At 38.6% G+C, this 20,039-nt stretch overlaps 1 protein-coding gene across 1 annotated transcript; it reads left to right on the forward strand.

Annotated features, from left to right (window-relative positions):
- The first annotated feature begins 1,764 nt into the window (after positions 1–1,764).
- LOC128625344 (adenosine receptor A1-like) lies at positions 1,765–8,354 on the forward strand. The gene is made up of 2 exons (XM_053653575.1): positions 1,765–2,620; positions 7,258–8,354. The coding sequence occupies exons 1-2, from the start codon at positions 2,283–2,285 to the stop codon at positions 7,922–7,924; spliced, it is 1,005 nt and encodes a 334-aa protein (XP_053509550.1). The 5' UTR covers positions 1,765–2,282; the 3' UTR covers positions 7,925–8,354.
- Positions 8,355–20,039: the final 11,685 nt, after the last annotated feature.

Below are 20,039 nucleotides of genomic sequence, written 5' to 3' on the forward strand. Positions count from 1 at the left end.
ACCTTGTCATTATTTAACTATTTGCTTGAATGATTAAACATAGCGGTACAAACACAATGTCTAATACAGACAGTAGTTTCTATTTGACTACCATTTGAATTCCAGTATGGTTGTTTGTTTGTACTGTTAAATTTAGCTCAAGGAAACCCATTTCCAGTATCTGAGTTAAACCCTTGTGTTTCTGTTAACAGTGATATGATGAATAGAACATACAGTATAATGATGTCATAGCTCCTGTTTTAGGATGCATTTGCACAAGAGTCTAAATATCGAAATCACTATGTCTTTCAATAAAGCAGGTATGTCTTTTCATCAATCTAAAACATCCTGACAGAGATCCTGTACTGCTGATTACATATTTACATTTTAAAGGCTGCGTATCTCACTAAACTTAGCTGGCCAGACTGCAAGGTTAGTCTTATTTAAATAAGTGTTTGACCTTGTATAAATATGGGTTGTATAGTTGTCGTACCTAAGAAATGCCGATGTAATCATAAAGGATTTCCTGTATTTTTTGATGCCGGAAGCAAAAGTATATACTCATTTTTATGAGCTCCTGCCCACAGATTTGATTGGAGAAAATTTTCTGCTACTACACTGAACAGCATTTCTGTACACTCTTTGAAAAAGGGATTCTTCAGGGTATTTTAAGGGATCATTGCTAATTAAGCATTCTTAGCTTCCTAAACAAGGTACTCCCAAGGATATGTCTTTTATACCTTGCCTTTTAGTATATATCATTTTGCTGGAAAGGTGCATGTAGCCTAGTATAGAGCAAAGTTATTGAAATTTATTTGTGGTGTCAATTTATTTTTCAGTTCAAATGGTTGAAGACTCATGCACTGAAGGGGTATTTTGGGAAGATTTTGTTTTCTTTCTATGGCAGTGTATACCTTTTCTGGCACTTTTATTTACATCCAAGGCAACTTGTTGCATAAATCTCAAACATAGATGGAATCAAGAAACTGATACTACTACTACAACTACTACAACTACAACTACTACTATAACAACTACTAGCCTACTACTACTAATACAACTACAACAACAACAACAACTACTACAACTACTACTACTACAACTACTAGCCTACTACTACTACTATTACTGCTACTACTAGCCTACTACTATTACAACAACAACAACTACTACTACTACTACTACAACTACTAGCCTACTACTACTACTACTACTACTACTAATAATAATAATAATAATAATAATAATAATAATAATAATTAAAACAATAAAATCATCACAAAAATATGGTGGAAAAGTGAGATTTTACAAGTGGAATAATTTTTGTTCTTTTGTTCAATTCCTTCCAAATTGAGTCCAACAATCCTCCCGGTTTAATGAGGTTTAATATCACAGTGCACATCACAGTCAATATACTGTATGTGAAAAAAACCCAAACATTATGTTAATATTGTGCAGCCCTACATGCATGTCCACATGTAATTAGTTTTAAGAGGAAAGCTTTATAGGTGTGTGTGTATATATGGTATATATGTACCATGTCTGGGAAGGTACTTCAAGTGTACCACCCCAGCAACAAAATAAGGTTCCGTTTAGTACCCTTTTTTCTTACAAACATAGCTTTCTAAATTATCTAACAATGTAGGCTACTATCCTCCCATTAGCCTACCTAATACAAGGAATACTAGGTATTTTGCTCGCGCGCCGGTATGGGATATAAGTAGCCTATGCACCTTGAGATTTGATTGGATCTGAAAAGCGGAAACGATCACGTGTCTTGCGCGACCGAAACGAACGCGGCGCTTTAGAACACAACTCGAATCTGAACTGAATCTGATTCAAATTCTCTGGATATTCAGATCGTACTCTTTCCGCGTTGCATTCCTTAGTTTGCTTTATTTGGATTAGAGCATGGGGTAGATGCAGTTGTGTATCTTGTGAGGAAATAGCGCGGGGAAAGCTTGTCGGGTTTTTTTTGTTGTTGTTTGTTTTTGACCGGATTCCAATATGAGCAATATTATTGTGGGAATGATGGATATATATCTGCGGACATCCTGAAAGCACTCGGTGTGAGTCAGCTGCGGGACTCCACAGCACACACTGCCATGGTTACGCACACGCAATTTGAACACACTGCTCCACGGGCTTTGGGGTGCCATTATTTTGAATCCTCTCACCCCGCTATGAAGAAGTAAAGCGCTGAGCTGTGCGTTCTGAGAATCCGATATGTTTTGATCAGGACAACTTTTGAAGGTCGAGCTATTTGTATATTTATTTAGAATTTTCCAACTTTCTCGGCGACGATGACGGATAAACATTCTCCTCCTGCACCTTACATTGGGATGGAAGTAGTGATCGCTCTCGCTTCCGTCTTAGGAAATGTGATGGTGGTTTGGGCGGTGAAGATAAACCGCTCGTTGCGGGACACCACTTTTTACTTCGTTGTCAGCTTGGCTTTGGCAGACATCGCGGTCGGGGCTTTTGTCATTCCCTTGGCCATAACAATTAGCACCGGACTGAAGACGCACTTTTACAGCTGTCTGATGGTCGCCTGTATTATGCTCGTCCTCACTCAGAGCTCCATCCTGGCTCTCCTCGCCATCGCCATTGACCGCTATCTGAGGGTCAAGATCCCGCTCAGGTAATGTCCCGCACACCAGGCTGCTGTACATGACAATGCCATAGATCATGGATATGCAGGCTGCGTCCAAAAACGCACATGTCGCATATTCTTCCACTGTTTTTCTCCTGTTAGCCATGCTTCATCACATTTTAATAACAGTCCAACTTTCTAAATGTATGAAACAACATCTGCATTGACCTCTAAGTGTATTGCATGCTTAAATTGCTTGACACTGACTGTGACATGCGTCCAGGGCTGACCAATGTATCCTTTGTGAATCCTCGGTTATACAACCAAGCAGTTGAGGGTTAAGGGCCTTGCGCAGGGGCCCAGCCGGGACAACTTAGCAGTGCTGGGATTTGAACTCATGGCCATCTGATCAGTAGTCCAGTGCCTTAACCACTGAGCTCCACTGCTAAAAAAAAAAAACCCAAACAAAAAAAACATATATTACAATAGACTACTGATAAATAAGCCCTTTAACAAGTGGGCAAATAATGACCACTTCAAGTGGGGTACAAATGTTGATGAACTCCTTATATAGCCTACAGATCTGAGAATAAAAAATCTTTAGAGAATGGGTTCTCAAACGTTTTGCAGCCAGTGACACCTTTAACTGTTTAAAAAAATCACAATGCAGATTTTTAAAGTGAAGATTATTATTATTATTATTATTATTATAAACAATTAATTATTATTAATTATTATTAAACAATATCACAGAATAACAATCAAATATTTGGTGGAAAACAGGGATTTTACAAATGGCATAATTTATTTCAGTTATTTTGTGAAACTACCCTCAAACTGAGCTCAACAATCTTCCCTATCTCCCAAAGTTTAATATAACAATGCGTGTCATCAAAATATGTGGAAAAATTACAATATTGTTTTTGTTAATATTGTAGAGCAACACATGAATGACTATGGGATTTTGCCTCAGCTTGTGCTTGGCTTTATAATGCTAAAAACATGTCCAATAATACCTAAAGTTTGTTTACTAAACACATCATTCAAGTTGAGAAGGTTATCTAGGTTTTTAATCCTTCATAAGTTGCTTCTGGCAGGTGTCTACATAATTTCTGTTGTATAAATTCTGAGACAGAAAAAGCTGTTGTTGTACTCTGTTGTCTTTTGGCACATCATCGAATCATTGGCTCTTTGCTAGTGTAAAAATGTAAATCATGGAGATTTTGAACTTTAATTTTCTAGCAGAGTGAGATATATAACATCAGTTATTATCCCTGTAACTCGGCCAAGACTTTGATAGTGTATATGCTGTTGCAGTGGAGTTTTCTAGCATGCTCTTTCCTGAGCATTAACCCAGATCATATCAATTTTCCATCTTGAATCCACAATAACAGAGTTGCTAAATTGTATTTTAAGGCAGAGTGGTAGGATAAAACTGGCCAACTAATAGCACCCTCATCAAAGGGTGAGACTTTTTAAAAACAAATCTAAGCAATCATCATTTTTGTAATTGGTTTCCTGTTCTTGTTTGGTCTGATTCACTATATGAAGAAACCATGAGCGAAATCAGTTGCTTGATACTGGCCCATGTTCTCAATGTCCTTCTGAGAGTAATCAGCTGTGCAGAGAGTATAGCTTCCATGTCCAGCGTGTTTGTCCATTTAATTTTTTTCCCATTTACTGTTCTTTCGATTTATCTTTGGGATTCGAATTTGGAACGGCAAGGCCAATTAATTTGTTTTTGCTCACTGACAAACTGAAGACATTTGGGTTTGAGATCAAAGATGAATATGAAAATAGAGTTTAATTAAAATTTTTATTTCCTGGTAATTCTATGTAGATGTGTGAAATAACATAGAACATAGCACATTTTGTATCAGACCACCCAATTTGTAGGCAAGCAAAAATATTGGAACATGCGACTGACAGCTGTTACTTGTTACCCAGGTATGTCCTGTTAGATTGATTGTTTAAACAATAAATAGCTCTGAACATCTACTCTTGGTTTTAGCATCCAGTTTCACCTGTGAAGACTGGATTTTTTGTTAAAAAGGATAAGCTAACATGAAGATCAGAGAGTTGTCTATGGGAGAAAAGCAAGTCATTTTGAAGCTGAGAAAAGTGGGAAACTCAATCAGAGACATTGCACAAACATTGGGCATAGCCAATTCAACAATTTGGAATGTCCTGAAAAAGAAAGAAACCACTGTACTGAACAACAGACACCGAATGGGTCAACCAAAGGAAACAACAGCTGATGAAGAAGAACCCCAAAACAACAGTCAGTGTCATAACCAACAACCTCCACAGGGCAGGGGTGAAGGTATCATAATCCACAATTCGAAGATTTCGAGAGCAGAAATATATAGGCCATACCACAATATACAAACCACTCAACAGTAAGAATCAGAAAGCCAGATTTGAATTCGCAGAGAAATACAGACATGAGGCACAAAAGTTCTGGAAACAAGATTAACCTTTACTAAAGTGATGGAAAGGCCAAAGTGTGGAGAAAGAAAGTATCTGCTCATGATCCAAAACATACAAGCTCATCTGTGAAACATGGTAGAGGTAGCATCATGGATTGGGCTTGCATGGCTGCTTCTGGAACAGGCTCACTAATCTGTATTGATGATGTAACTCATGATGGTTGCAGCAGAATGAATTCAGAATTTTACAGGAACATTTTATCTGCCGATTTACAGAGGAGTGCATTCAAATTATCATGCAGCAAGACAGTGATCCAAAACTCACTGCAAACTCACTCAACAAAGGACTTCATCAGAGTGAAAAAGTGGAAGGTTTTAGACAATTGAACATGCATTTCATCTCCTGAAGAGCATATATATATATAATGTATATGTGTGTGTGTGTGTGTGTATGTGTAAATAAAATAATTGGGTCAAATTTGCAGAGATGCTGAAAAAGCAAGAATCTGCAGGACCTGTAGGACTGTTCTGAAGAACAGTGGGCAGTTTAACTGCTCAGTACAAACAACGGACTCATGAACAACTATTACAAAACAAAAAAAAAACAGTCGTGAATCATCCAGGTAACGACACACAGTATTAAGGATCAAGGGTATGTAAAATTTTGAACTGGGTAATTTTTATAAATTCAGCTTTTATCTTGTCTTGTGGACTATATGTAAACATCTGTTATGTGAAATAGCTTATTCAGGACAGTACTAAATAAAAAAACTAAATGGGATTTTTATGATCCCTCATATTTTGTTAACAGTATTAAGATTTAGCAGATTCTGCAAGGTGTATGCAAACTTTTGGGCACAACTGTTTATAGTTAGTGTGTAGATGCACAGTTTCTCACCTTTTCTTGTTACTTATTTCCAGTTATGATTAACTCCTAAATAATGTTGACATATAGCTGTTATGTACAAATGGCAATCATGAGCAGAACTTTTCTGCCTTAGACTAAACTTTGAGGTGTCTGAACATGCCCTTTTTCACAGGATTCCATAGAGTCAGTTTATTGCAATGTAAAATCAAAGTGACACCCACAGAGGTTTGCAGTTCTGGGAAATGTCACTTTGTTTTGTAGTTTGAAGTCTTGGTAAATACAGACCCGCCAACCTTCATATCTTTAGTTCTGAAAATTTTGACCAAAAAAACATTACCTCTACAATAAAGTATCAAATCTAGCATTTTATCCTGGTCAGGGTCATTATGGATCCGGAGCCTATTCTAGGAAGGTGGTGGGATGTGGGAATACACCCAGGATAGATCACAGGGCACCATGCACCCACATTCGCACTTACGATTTATTTGTCTTAAATTCTCAACGCAGGTAATGAAGTGTGGTTAACTGACTATGCAAATGTTCGACTGCATGCTTTACATCTAGGATTAACTTCTACTCCTCGCCTTGAGTTGCTCAGAGAATTTTTAAAACACATTTTACTTCCAGATTTAAAGTAAGAATTCTAGACTTATGTTTGTGCCCTGGTTTCCCCAAAAGCATCATAAAATTGAATTAATTATTGTTGTTTTGTGATGCTTTTGGGAAACTCACTCCTTACTGCTTGTGACAATGGCTCTTAGGCATGACAGGAATTATAATTGAAGTGTTCCAGACATAAAATACATGGTGTTTTCTGGGATTTTCCCCTGTCTGCCCTCCAATTTGGTCACCTGCCAATTTCTACCCACTAGTTAGCTCTCCCCTGTCATATGACAACTACCGAATCATATGACAGCTACCAACTGGGGAGGGTGAAGACTACCACATTCTTCCTGCCAGAAACAAGAAGCCTGCCAGTTGCAGTTTTTTAACTGCTACAGTACTCATGTTTTGTAACAGGGCAGCATAATACACCCGGAAGAAGGCGTTATCTTGCCCTTTTCCACATACATGAGCTCACAGATGTCCACAATTAGCTAGTGACAATGTGATTGACAGGAGAGTGTATACTATCCTTCCCATCTAGACAGCATGACTAATTTTTTCCCTTGGCTCCTGTTCACAGATTGGCTGTGGCATACGCATTCGCAATCTTCCAGTGATGGGGCAAATGCTTTATTGTTGTGACACTTAAATTTTCTTAAATTAAACATTTTCTCTCTTTTTTTTTTTTTGCAAAACACTCAAGTTATAATACAAAATGTAGCATTCATGAATTAAAATATTTTATCTGATTTTTTTTTTTCATTCTCTATCCCGTTCTTTAGCTACAAGCGAGTAGTGACACCAAAACGAGCTGGGACAGCGGTGATAGCGTGCTGGCTGGTGGCCCTGATTGTGGGCTTAACTCCCATGTTTGGCTGGAACAACCTGGAGAAACTCAACCAAACCAACAACTCTCAGGGACCCAACCCCACTGTCACCTGCACATTCGAGAATGTTATCAGCATGGAGTATATGGTCTACTTCAACTTTTTTGGCTGGGTGCTGCCCCCACTCGTCCTCATGCTTGTGATATACTTGGAGATTTTCTACATGATTCACAAGCAGCTCAATAAGAGGCTTAGTAAGGCGGGCAGCCAAGCTGATCCCAGCCGGTATTATGGAAAAGAGCTCAAACTGGCCAAATCTCTTGCTCTGGTGCTTTTTCTTTTTGCCATTAGCTGGTTACCGCTGCACATCCTGAACTGCATCACTCTGTTTTGCCCAAGTGGTAAAACTGAGATACTTATCTATGTGGCTATCTTGCTTAGTCATGGCAACTCGGCCGTCAACCCGGTCGTATACGCCTTCCGCATCAAGAAATTCCGCACTGCTTTCGTCAAGATCTGGGAGCAGTATGTCTGCTGTAAGAAAGTGAACCATTTGGCCAGTAGAGCCACCCGACGAAGGGAGTGTCTGGAGAAGAAGATGCGACGAAATAACGACATTTGACTAAGCTAGAACATTGAACATAGCTGGCCATGTTGATTATTTTTGTGAAATGATTGTATTCACATTTAACATCCAGGTCTGAGATCCTGTGATGTCTTGACTTATATTTCCTCTTATGAGGACATTCAGATGAAGCAGCATTCTGCCTGAAAGTGTGATGGAAATATTCACATACATAGTCAGTGGGTCCATTAAATATGACTGCTGCTTGTGTTAGTGGAAAAGCTATATGCTGTATAGTACTGGCACCTGTGGATCGTGTTTGATTTCCTGTTTTTAAATGAGATTTACAAGCTTTATAGCATCAACTTTAAAGTGCTTATAGCCACCTCAAGCCTTGTTCAGACCAGGCAATGGCCCTATATTTAATCTTCTTTGAAATGAACGGCACTGCACCATTAATAATGAAGGGGAAGAATGTACATGTATGATTATGATTGTTTCCTTGAGGAAGGGCAAATTTAAATGGATAAAATACTAGTCAAGTCATAACTCCTTTTGCTGTCCAGAATAAGACTAAGTAATGTTTTACCATTTTGATTTAATTGTTTTTACCAATTTAACTCCTCTCGCTTGTGTTACAGCTGTGTCTGAAGTAACCTACAGAAGATTAATGTGAACTTCTAAAAGCACGAATATCTCCTTAAGGCATGCTTAAGCTCATAATATGCTTAAGCGTAGACCATCCGCAGAATGTTTGATATCTACAATGCTTTGAGCAGAAGAACATAAAATAAGTGTTCCATAAAAGACAAAACAAAATCATGACTTTTTCCAGTTTGAAACATACTAATAAAAGTCCTGATAGTGTTTTTAGTAATAACTGTGACACACTTCTGTAGAACTTGCTTATGATAGCACGTGATATTTGCGGTGAGCACGGCTGAATGCAGCACTGCTGATAAAACCACATCCATTTTAAGATAGCTCATCAGAAAAGGGAACATGACAACCACTTGTACAAACTACTGAATATAAGTTCATGTAGTGTTGCTTTCCTTGGTGTGCAAGAGTTTTGGTTATTGGTTTTGCATTCTATATAGGATAAGGTCAGGTTGAGTTCTGACAGGTCCTCAACTCTGCAAGTGTATAAAATCATTTCTTTTATTTAAATTCTGCTTTTCTGTGAAGCCCTCCGAGCTGTGTGTGGGCAGATAAACCACCCATGACACCCAGCAGTATATTCATGCGAGCTATAACCAGCTAGAATTTCCAAATAGATGCTAAATTGCTACACATGGCACTACTACACATCTGTAAATTGTTATGTGAGTAAATTTCACTCTTATCATTGAGAATTTGATTATCTCCGTACCAGTACTAAATATGATAGCCATTCTCTCTAGAAACAAAACGTTACCTGGAACATACAGTACTGTGCAAAAGTTTTAGGCACATGCAAAGAAGTTGTAGAGGAAAGATTATTATTTTTTTTAATACTGTAAAGAGCAGTAAACAGTAATAAATACAACAAAGGCAATGTTTGGTGTGGCGAGCCTTTGCTTTAAAAAAAAAAAAAAAGTAGTCTCAGGTAGAATTTTGTGCAGTTTTATGAGGAAATGAGCTATAAGTTGTATTGAGCATTTTTCAGAAGACTTTGAATGTTGCACTCACTTCTTATTTTTTGCAGCAAAACACAGCAGCCTTCATTGTGTTTTTTGTCTGAAAAGTGTCTCTTACCACTTAATATGCTGCTTTCTTTACTGACATACAAACATTTTTCTGTAACATTTAATTTTGTGCTGGAAAACTAATGTTTGGAAATCTAAAATGTTTTTCTACTGACTCAATAATGTAGAAGTCATAAAATAAAAAATCTAAGAAAGTTTGTACTAAAAAAAAAAAAATAGGGTGCCTTTTGCACAGTACTGTATGCACCTCATTTGGTCATGGTGAATGTGAAAATTATTCAGTGCAGTGCTGCCCCCTTCAGGTAGGGATTTTTTAAAAATGCCAGTGATGAAGCATAATGTATGTGTATATCTTTTTGAGCAATCTGACAAAGAGACCCCAAAGCAGTTGATTACCTTATATCGTTTATATAACCTTAATGATCAGCTAGGAAGCTGACAATGTAAAGAAAGCACAAAAAATGTCAATTTTCTTTTACTTTTCACTTATCTTTCCTTTATTCTAGCATAAACTTAACAATTAAGAAAATCCTAAGATTACAATGGTTATGGCCATGCACCAATCAGTACATTACAGTATCAGTAATGCATTAGTATTTCTTAAAATCTAGTAAACAACTGTTTTGTTCAAAAAGGCTACTAGATAAAAACAACAACTATAGTCATCTAGACCATGATTCAAGTTTAAACCAAGAAGTCCAACAGACATTGATTTAATGCATGTAGTTTTATAGCTGAATTTAAAAAATGGCATTATTGCATACCCATTCAAACCTAATATCACACACCTATGACTTAAAGGTGTTTTCATAGTTCATTCTTATTGTGGTAGCTCTTTGGAAATCTTGGTCTCTTCATTGTTTTATCTTGTGTTTCACAGGCAAAATTCCTGAGAAAGGAGTGACTTTTCATATTCTTCTCATTCTTGTAGGCTAGAGACACGCTCCTGAAAAGGAAAGAAAATTCATTTATTATTTACAGCCCTGTATAGGTACTAAAGACAACTAAAGTATAGTACAGTACTAAAGATTTTTTTTTTTTTTTTTTTTTTTTTTTTTACATTTTATTACATTCATTTATGCAATGCTATTTGCAAACTTACAGTGCAGTGATAAAAAGAGAGGGCTTTTTATCTTTTAAAAATAACGAGGTCATTGGCTGCCGAGCAGGTTTAAACACTGCAAGCTTTGAGGAAGTGCCTGTACTTGAGAAATGACTCAGATTGCTCTTATGTCCCAACCTGTACAAATAACACTTTCACTTTACAAGATATAAAGTTAAGCACGTCTACACTTACTATAGAGAGGCAAGGCTGCACTGCAAAACTTTGAGTAGCTTGATGTTGTTTAGTGAGAGGATATATATTAGTGATCAGAAAAGCAAGCAACCAGGGTTGGTACCTGGTTTATGGCTGAACTGTGTGCCCTAATAATCAGGACCCTAAGCGTTAGTAAGCAGTAGAATGATGAATCATTGTAAAAACGAAACTATACTAGAATAACCTCAAGGTAACCACGGTAACTGAAAGTTAGGTTTCATCTTGATAATTTGTATGAAATTCCTCTTGCTTGTTAGAGCTCCTTTGTACCTTTGGTGAGAACAAGTTGGTCAACCAATCAGGGTGCTCAGAACTTACCCAGCCTCCCTGCTCCCTGATCCATTCGCCTAGCCGATTGTTAACAATGTTGAAAACGGCATCATGTATGTGTGTTGTCAAGTCTGGGCAGTTCCTCTTCATGTAAAGTGACAGTGCCATTGTGGCCTTCAGGAGATGCTTCTCAGGAACAACTTCAGGACTCTCAGCCACCCACATCTTGCACAGGTAGTCCACACTCTTAGTGAATGCAACAGCTGCCTGAAAAAGACAGGCAAAAAAAGCACTAATTTACAATCAAATCAGCTTACATGTGTATTCCCTCTATTTTATTATAGAGGTGTGCAAAACACACCTACTGTATATTGGTAGTCTTGCCTGAGGGGTATCGAAACTAAACTGCAAAAGGCCTGCGTTGCAAGTTTTCATTCAAATCAAGCAAGAGCCACACCTGATTCCACCTGTTTAATCAGCTGATCATTGCTTTCAACTGACTATCACGTGTTGCTCTGCGTGGCTGGAATGAAAACCTGCAACCACATTGGCCATTTCTGAGACTGGATAAGATCATATCATATCCTCAATAAATTACATCATATCAATAAATGAGATAGAGCAAACGTTTCTACTTTGGCTTTATATCACTGATTCTTCCAGTCCTTGATTCATTTATTTCTACCCTTTCATATATTATACCATTATTTCTACAAAAACAGCAAACCTTTATTATGGCTTGTCCTTTTTAAGCTGTTCTTTGCTGTTTTTGTCTGTATTTAAACTGTGGAAGTCATTTTGACCAATAACATAACAGATGTAACGTTATGTTACGTTCAATGTGTTTCATGGTGTTTTCCTTTAAGTCTATTACTTAAAATTGTCAATTCTACATGGTATAGCCATGTTTTACTTCAGACAGCCTGAGCTGCTTATTATACTAATATCTGTCTAAAACCAGCAACTAGTACCTTAAAAAATTTACACAATTTTGTATGAAACTTTTTTTTTATATTGTAGGCAAAAAAAAAAAGTTTAAAATGAAATGAGAGTGTATCCTACAAGGCAATAATCATGAAACTTAAAGCCAAAGCAGAACATGGTTTGAAAATAGTGGTCATCCTATGAAGCTAATTTTAATGCTAACAGGAAGCGTTTAGCGTATATGCAAATGAGCGCGAGCCCACACACCTGGTCAGCGGCTGCTTTCTGGACATCACGCATGAGCGGCTGAATAACCGTCTCATCGTAGTGATCTCCTAACTGTCGGAGCTGAGCGGCTATTTTCACCGGGTCTACTTCTGGTAAGGAGAAAGTCATATTAGTTAGAAACAACTACGAAATATTTTGGTTGTGTAACTGAGTAAAAATTAACATAAAACGTCAGCGACGTTAATCAGTCGACGCGGGTTCTTCCCGGAAACGCACAGTGTATTAGGAACAGGGAGCTAGCTAGCTAGCAGTTACAACACGTCGACACCATCATATCTCAGCTTCTGCTCATAAATACATTATTGGTCATTAAGTAAATGAATGACTAAAGGTCACGTTTATGCTTTTTAATCATTCGACGCCATGATTACGAAGAACGGTTTAAAAATGCTCAGTGTAAGAAAGACTGAGAAAGTTTAGCTTGTGTTTACACAAGAGACATTTTGTACTAGATTTCTGAAGTTCAGTTACTGTCACAAGCCTTCACTTATTATACACCTTAACAAGACCGATTTATTACATGAATATTCAGTTTAATGAAGCCACGACTGTCTATATTAAAGTCGGGATTATTACTGAACAGGTGCCAGTAACTATCTTAGCAAAGTGCCGTTAGGTTCTTAGCTCAGTATCTATTTCTTAACAAAGTGCTATTAATTCAGCGTTACTTTGCTATATAGTAGTGAGACAGTATATTGGTGACACTTTCGCTAATAAATGAGTGCACTTTTCTACTTTGCCACTATGCACTCTATTTTAAAACCGGAAATACGTTGAAAAACATTTCAGATATCGGCTACTTATTACCTGAGGAACTATCCGTCTCCAAGTAGGACTCTCCGAAAAAGCAGCAGAGGATGTCCGAGGTTTGCTGAGTAAATGTCTTAAGGTCCATCGATAAATTCTGAAGAGACAAAAACCTAAAATACTACACAAGCTTGTGGGAGAATAAACGCGTCGAGTAGGGAGACGCTTTAATTTCGTGTATAAAATTGTTAAACAGGATTTCTTCCTGATGAGAAATTAGTTACCGTGCTCTGTATCTGAAAGTAAATGATAAAGCGAAGTACGTTCCTTTTGGGGTGGGTTTTTTTTTGGGGGGGGATGCTATTGTCTGTCATGCTTGGTAGCTCCTACGTCATCAGTTCCCGCCCCGCTTGTTGCTATGCTGATTTTGACCTGCATGGGCGCTATTTCACCGACAGATGGTGCAGTTGGAGCAGGAATGAATCGCACTGTCTGTCCGCCACACCCTAATGCTCATACTAATGCTCAAACTGTCTGTGTGGAGGTTTTGCGCATGTTCTTTCAGTGTCTGCATTGGATTCCTCTAGGTTTTCCAGTTTCCTCCCAATAACACGCCAGTAGGTGAATCGGCAAGTCTAAATTACCCTAGCGATGTGTGTGTGTAGACCCAGTGGCTACAATAATGTGTGCTTTGTTTATTGCCACAATTAGAGCAAAGGTATCAGAAAAACTGTCCTTTGGTATGGTTATCGAATTCAAGGTATTGGATTGATGGGACAGCACATTTGCCTCGCACCTCCAGAGTTTCGGGTTTGATTCCCGCCACCCTGCATGTGCGGAGCTTGGTTGCACCCCTGTGCTTCGGAGGTTTCCTCCAGGTACTCCGGTTTCCTCCCCCAGTCCAAAGACATGCATTGTAGGCTGATTGGCATCACTAAATTGTCTGCAGTGTGTGAATGAGCATGTAAGTGTGCACGATTGTGCCCTGCAATGGGTTGGCACCCTGTCTAGGGTGCCGCCCGCCTTGTGCCTCGAGTCCCCTGGGGTAGGCTCCAGGCTCACTGCATCCCTGTCTAGAAAATGGATGGATGGATGGATTGCTGTTGAAATGATCAAAAAAACACTCACAGGGTTTTCAGAAGTCTTAGGTGCTGTCTGGGTTCTTAGGGCATGGTTGGTGGGGGGGTTGAAATTATTTGAAGTAAAAAATTTTCATGTTGTTTTTCGACCATTATATTTGTGAAGGAAAGCTGTCAACACTTATTGTACTTATACTCAAAAGTCTATTCATGTTAAAGATTTAATGAAGATAAATGCCTTTTTGTGTTCATTCAGCTTAAGCTGCTCTGCAAAAAAACTCAGGTGCTGTGCCTAAGCCTTTCTGTGGTAAGGAAAATCCTCAGTTTAATTACAGATTTTTACAGTAGAAAGTGTGTAATATATGAGCGTGAGAGCAGAGGTGGGGGAAAAAATCATAAATTCAGTAGCTAGTAAGTAAAAAACAGTCTGCCATCAGACAGATCGTGCCTCAGACAATGTGCCATGTAGTAGGCAGTGCGTTATAGTTAAAGCACAGAGGTGTGTCGAATTATTGTGAAGTGTATTTAATTAAAACATTGCATACCAAATGCCCCCCCCCCCCCCCCCACGACAGTATTATTTTTTTTCTTTTTATGGTTGTTAAAACAACTGATCTGCTCCACAACTATGGGGAAAAAACAACTAATAGCCAGTACATGAAATCTTCTCATCCTGACCCAGTGGTTACAATGAGGTGTGCTTTGTTTGTCACAATTAGAACAAAGGTATTAGAAAAAGCGTTGTTTTGGTATGGGCATTGAATTCAAGGTATCGGATCAGTATTGAAATGATCTAAAACAATACCCAGTCCTAATCCCGGGTTCCCGAGCTGCTGATTTTTTTTTTTCTTCACATGTCTCCACAGATATTGAGAGATATTCTGGTGTTCCCTTTAGAAAGCTTGTTTTTGTTTTCTCTTGCACGGACTAGACCAGTTCACAATATCATACAATGATGGAAATGTTTCTTTCCAATAAATTGTAACTCTCAGGGGGAAGAACGCGATGACCCAACAATCTCAGCACAAATTCGACAATTATTACTTTTTTTTATTTTTATTCCTGGCTAAGCATAAACACCCTGGAGAGCATGAGAAGGTAGTCCACAAGAGCAGACCAATAAGATCATGTCAACCTTTATTAAGTTGGCCAAATATTGCCATTTCTACTTGTGCATTATTTATGCTTCTCAGCACCTCGGAGAGAACGCCGTCGCACAGAGAGACCCCCATTTCTTCTTCCATGCATTACTTCTTATATGTCTGTGAAGCACGGAGGAGCTATTTTCCCGTTACCTGTCCTGATGTGCATCTAGCTCGTTTCACTGATATTAAAGTTATCAATAATGAGGGCAAAGGAAGCTTAAACAGCTGAGCCATGGTGTGTAATTCTGAGCGGAGAAGGACAAACGAGATCTGTTTCCATACGTAATATAAATCATTTCTACAACTAATGACAGTGCACATCTGTCAGGGTGGAGAGAAATTTCTGGAGAGGTAACGTTATGTAAAGAATAAAACTCTTGAAGGCATGCTGTTATAGGAAAAGAATCAAGAACAAAGTGGTGTGCTGTTTACTGTTCCCACCCAGAAGATTATTTTCCAATAACAGCACTCCCCAAAGTTCAATCTCCTTATACTATAACCATTTGCCAGCACTAACAATTGTTAATTTATTACTGAGCAACATGTCATGCTTTTTAAGAGGTTATGGGTACATTTCATATTGCAGAACGTTCACGAGACTAGTAAGTTTCTGTTTTTACTTGCGTTATAGTAGCTATAAACGGTCATTCCCTCACCGTTCCCTCTTGAAATTAAGACAAAAAAAACAGCTTTTCATGTTACAGAGCAAGTGCTGACATTGGAGACTCCTTCCATTAATGTTATATAAACATCTCCTTACAGAATGCTGTTCCACAGTATTGATTATTTGTTTGTTTTTTGTTTTATTATCAGTCTTAGTTTATGTAGAGCATTTGCCATACAAGTCCCTGTGTAAGTTGTTACTATAGAAACATGAAGGTACTAGAATGAGCGCATTATTGATATAATCCTGTGATCTGAATTACAGTTGGATCTACTGCCAATCGACACCTTCTGGACCAATTCGATTCAAGAATTCAACAGCGCTGTTGTAAAATGTGTCGCAGGTTTAAGCTCTGCCCTGTTTAATAGTTAAATATCACCCATTTAATCATTTTGTAGCTAAGGATTTGGTATTTTGCCCTTTCCATCCTACTATTTTGCATAGAAATGTCGATTGGTCTCGGAAATAATTTGTCTCCAGTTCTGTGCCATTCTGCCAAAACAGCGAGTGATTGCAGACTGCAGGCACAATCAGGTCACAGAAATACACACATACAATTTATTTACTGCTCCAATGGGCTTATACCATTTGTCTACCATGACACAGGAGGCGAATAAAGCTTTACCAAACCTACGCAATCCACACTGGCCTTATGAGTTCCTTTCCAATTGTGCCTCTGCAGAGACAGGCGTCTCAAATCTGATTCCAGGCTGTGACAGCTGTCCGAGTCTCCCAGGTGGCCCACTCTACTCAGCAGCAAAGTGTCTTATTAAACAAGAAATACCAAAAAAAGCAGAAACAGAAAATCAGAGAGAGAGAGAGCAGAGCCCTTTTATGATATCGCTCACAAAGAACTCGTGGATGAGTATGTGTGAGTATTTGCACCCTCCAATCTTTCTCTGAAATCCGTGTCCTTGACAGCTAGGATATAATTACAATCACAAACGATCATTCACAAGAGGTTATGTGATTAATCAGTGTTTTTTTTCAAGAGTGACACACACACACATGCACACAGAGGCACAGCTTAATTTCTCATTTCCCCCATACAGACCTTGGCACTGAATATTTCTCCCTTAACAGTTCTGTGCCCTTTTCGCATGCTAAACACTGTGAATCACATTGAGCTGCAGTGTTGTGTAGCTGTAGTTGGATGTTGGATATTGAATGTACTCTTTTGACATTCTGAATATGATGATGACTCCAAGGAGTTCGCTAAACCCTAACAATACCGATATATGTTAATGATTGTAGATTGTACATTTAAAAAATATAATGTCAGTTTGCTTTTGGCAAAGGACATTCATGATGCTAATGGAGAAAACCAGAATACTGATACTGTCTATTAGGGCATGCTTATTGTTCATGTTTTTGGGGGGGGGTTCCTCTTTTGGCTGCTCCCGTTCATGTCGCCACAGTGTATCACATCTTCATATTTTGTTCCTGCACAAGTTTGACGCCGGATGCCCTTCCTGATGCAACCCTCCCCATTTTCCGGGCTTGGAACCAGCACTGAGAATGCACTGGCTCATGCAACCCTCCAGTGGCTGGGGTTGGTTCCCTGACCGCAAACTGAACCCGGGCTACGGCGATGAGAGCGCTGCATGCTAGCCACTAGTCCACCAGGGAATCTAGCCCAGCTACTGACTTAACAAATTTTTATCCAGCTGAACAGAATTTTTTTTAAACATCTAAACTCTAAAGGGACTGCTCTGGTCCCTGGTTCGATCCTGAGCTCTGGTTTCTGTCTGTTTGGAGTTTCTGTGCATGTTCTCCCTGTGTCCGTGTGGATTTCCTCTGGGTTCTCTGTCCCCCCCCAAACATGCCAGTGGGTGGACTGGCTACGCTAAATTACCCCTGGATATGAATGTATATTTACGGTGCCCTGCGATGTATGGTGACCCATCCAGGGTGTTTTCCTTCCTCGCACCCAGTGCTCCGGTGATGAGCTTTGGATCCACTGTGATCGCACGGTAAAGTGAAGATAACTCAATGAATTAATTAAGTTCCTGTAGCGTTTTTTTAAAACTTTTTGGTTTCACAGAGATATCAACAAGAGCCTTAATAGTAAATGATTTATGGTGATTAAGGTTTTTGAGTCATGCAGGTTATTTGTCTAGGAGTATGAAATTAAGCAGACTGGATTTGAATGACAATTTTGAAGACCTTTCCCAGCTCATCTGCATTGTTTCATCATCTTCCTACCACAAGTCCAGTCGGTAGGTCGGGCTTTCTCGACTCTACTCTTCAGGACACAGGAGTACTCTCCATATTAAACATTATCTGATGAGCTGGATTTGTGTTCACAGTTAGAAAAGAGTGAAGAGGTGTATAGCTTGTAGTTGAGAAATCATGGCACAGACTTCCTAAGGCTAAACAATAGCAAATGCCACATAAAAAGTGTTGTAGCAGATGGGAACGTTTCCTAAACAATACATTTCCTTATTGTGTTCCTGCAATATTGACGAGAAAGAGAAGAAAAGGCCCCCAAATCACCATATATGGTAAACAATTTCCCTTTAAAAGCATTATTTTATGGCTGTGTGTGCGCAATATACTGCCCCAAATGCATTTGCGATTGTTGTTGTCTTTTCTGCTGCCATTTTTGGAAATGTAATGTATTGCAGCATGAGTGGTATGAATACATGTACGTATGTATCATTATTCAGCCCGTAGTTGGTTGGAAATTCCAGACCTGTCTCCAGTTTCATGTTGAAATGTTCCCATGGCTAAAAACCCTGGAGTAGAAAGGAAATGAGTGTGCATAGGGGATGATGCCGCTGCGTTTTCTGGTCTCCAAAAGTGAGCGGACACATTTCCACTGCACCAACGAAACGACTGAGCCACTCATCACTCTCAACAAACAGATTCCCATAGTCCTTAAAAACATGATTCTTGCATTTAAAATGTTCGTTTGACAGTTCCTCAAAGCAAGGCAAGGCCAGCTGTTGTCTGCTTCATCCTAATCAATCTTTAGATTCACCTTTAATATGATTTTACTTTACAGTTCAGCTGTGTCACCTGTCTGCATCTTCTTGTGAGCACCATAGTGAGCAATTATTGTTAATACTGCTGATGTGATTGACAACAGGAGCTTCACATAATCAGTTTACCCACAATGCCACTTTTCTTCCGCTAGGGGTTTCTGCATACACACGGTCAAGAGTAGTTCTACTGTAAATATACTCACATCCTGCTCACACACAAGAATAACTTGATCAAGCACGTTCTTCTGTATTGTAATCACAAAACTACTCATATGCACACTTGATAAACAAGATCCCAGGTTTTATAATAATAATATTAACCTTGAGTGAGGTATAAATGAACAACTTCTGGTGTTGACCAGTGCTCCATGTCACTCAGTCATAAAAACATTTGAAAATACCTGAATCATACTCAATTTGACAGTGACTTGAGTTCTTTTATTATCCCTTTAAAATACATGATATCAGAGTGATTTATGGTATCTGTATATCATTTCATTATTAATTTGTGTAGCAGTTTTTTTTACTGCTCACATACATTTGCTGTGGTACATTTCCATTTACCCGACCATTGGAATTAATCTTTTTTTAATTATTATTTTTTAATTAAGCAGGCTGAGGCTCACTAAAACAGAGTTCCTGGAAAAGACCTGCGATTCCCAGAAGCACTTGTGCTCTTTTAGCTGTTTATTATCTCACAGTATGACGCACTGCAGCACTCAGAGCAAACTAGTTGGAAGAAAGGAGTCAGCAATGTAATTCAATTTTATTCAATGTGATTTAATAAATATTTAATAAGTGTGATGGTGGGTCTGAGAGAGCTTTAAAAGTCATTATTTATTTATTATTTGTGTAATTTCTTTAGAGTAAAGTTCCAGATGTGTGGTGTTCAAGAAGAGGACTTGATTTGTGCTCCAATACTGTAATAATACGGTGGCGTTGTGGTTGGGTTTGGGGGGGGGGCCACTTTCGGTCGACCTCTGATGTACGATCATCTGTCGTACAAGTCCCTGTGAGTTGTTGTATCGAAAGGATAACATATTAGAACAAGCAGCTGGAACT

Source organism: Ictalurus furcatus, chromosome 21, assembly GCF_023375685.1.
Source record: "Ictalurus furcatus strain D&B chromosome 21, Billie_1.0, whole genome shotgun sequence".
NCBI classification, from domain to species: Eukaryota; Metazoa; Chordata; class Actinopteri; order Siluriformes; family Ictaluridae; genus Ictalurus; species Ictalurus furcatus.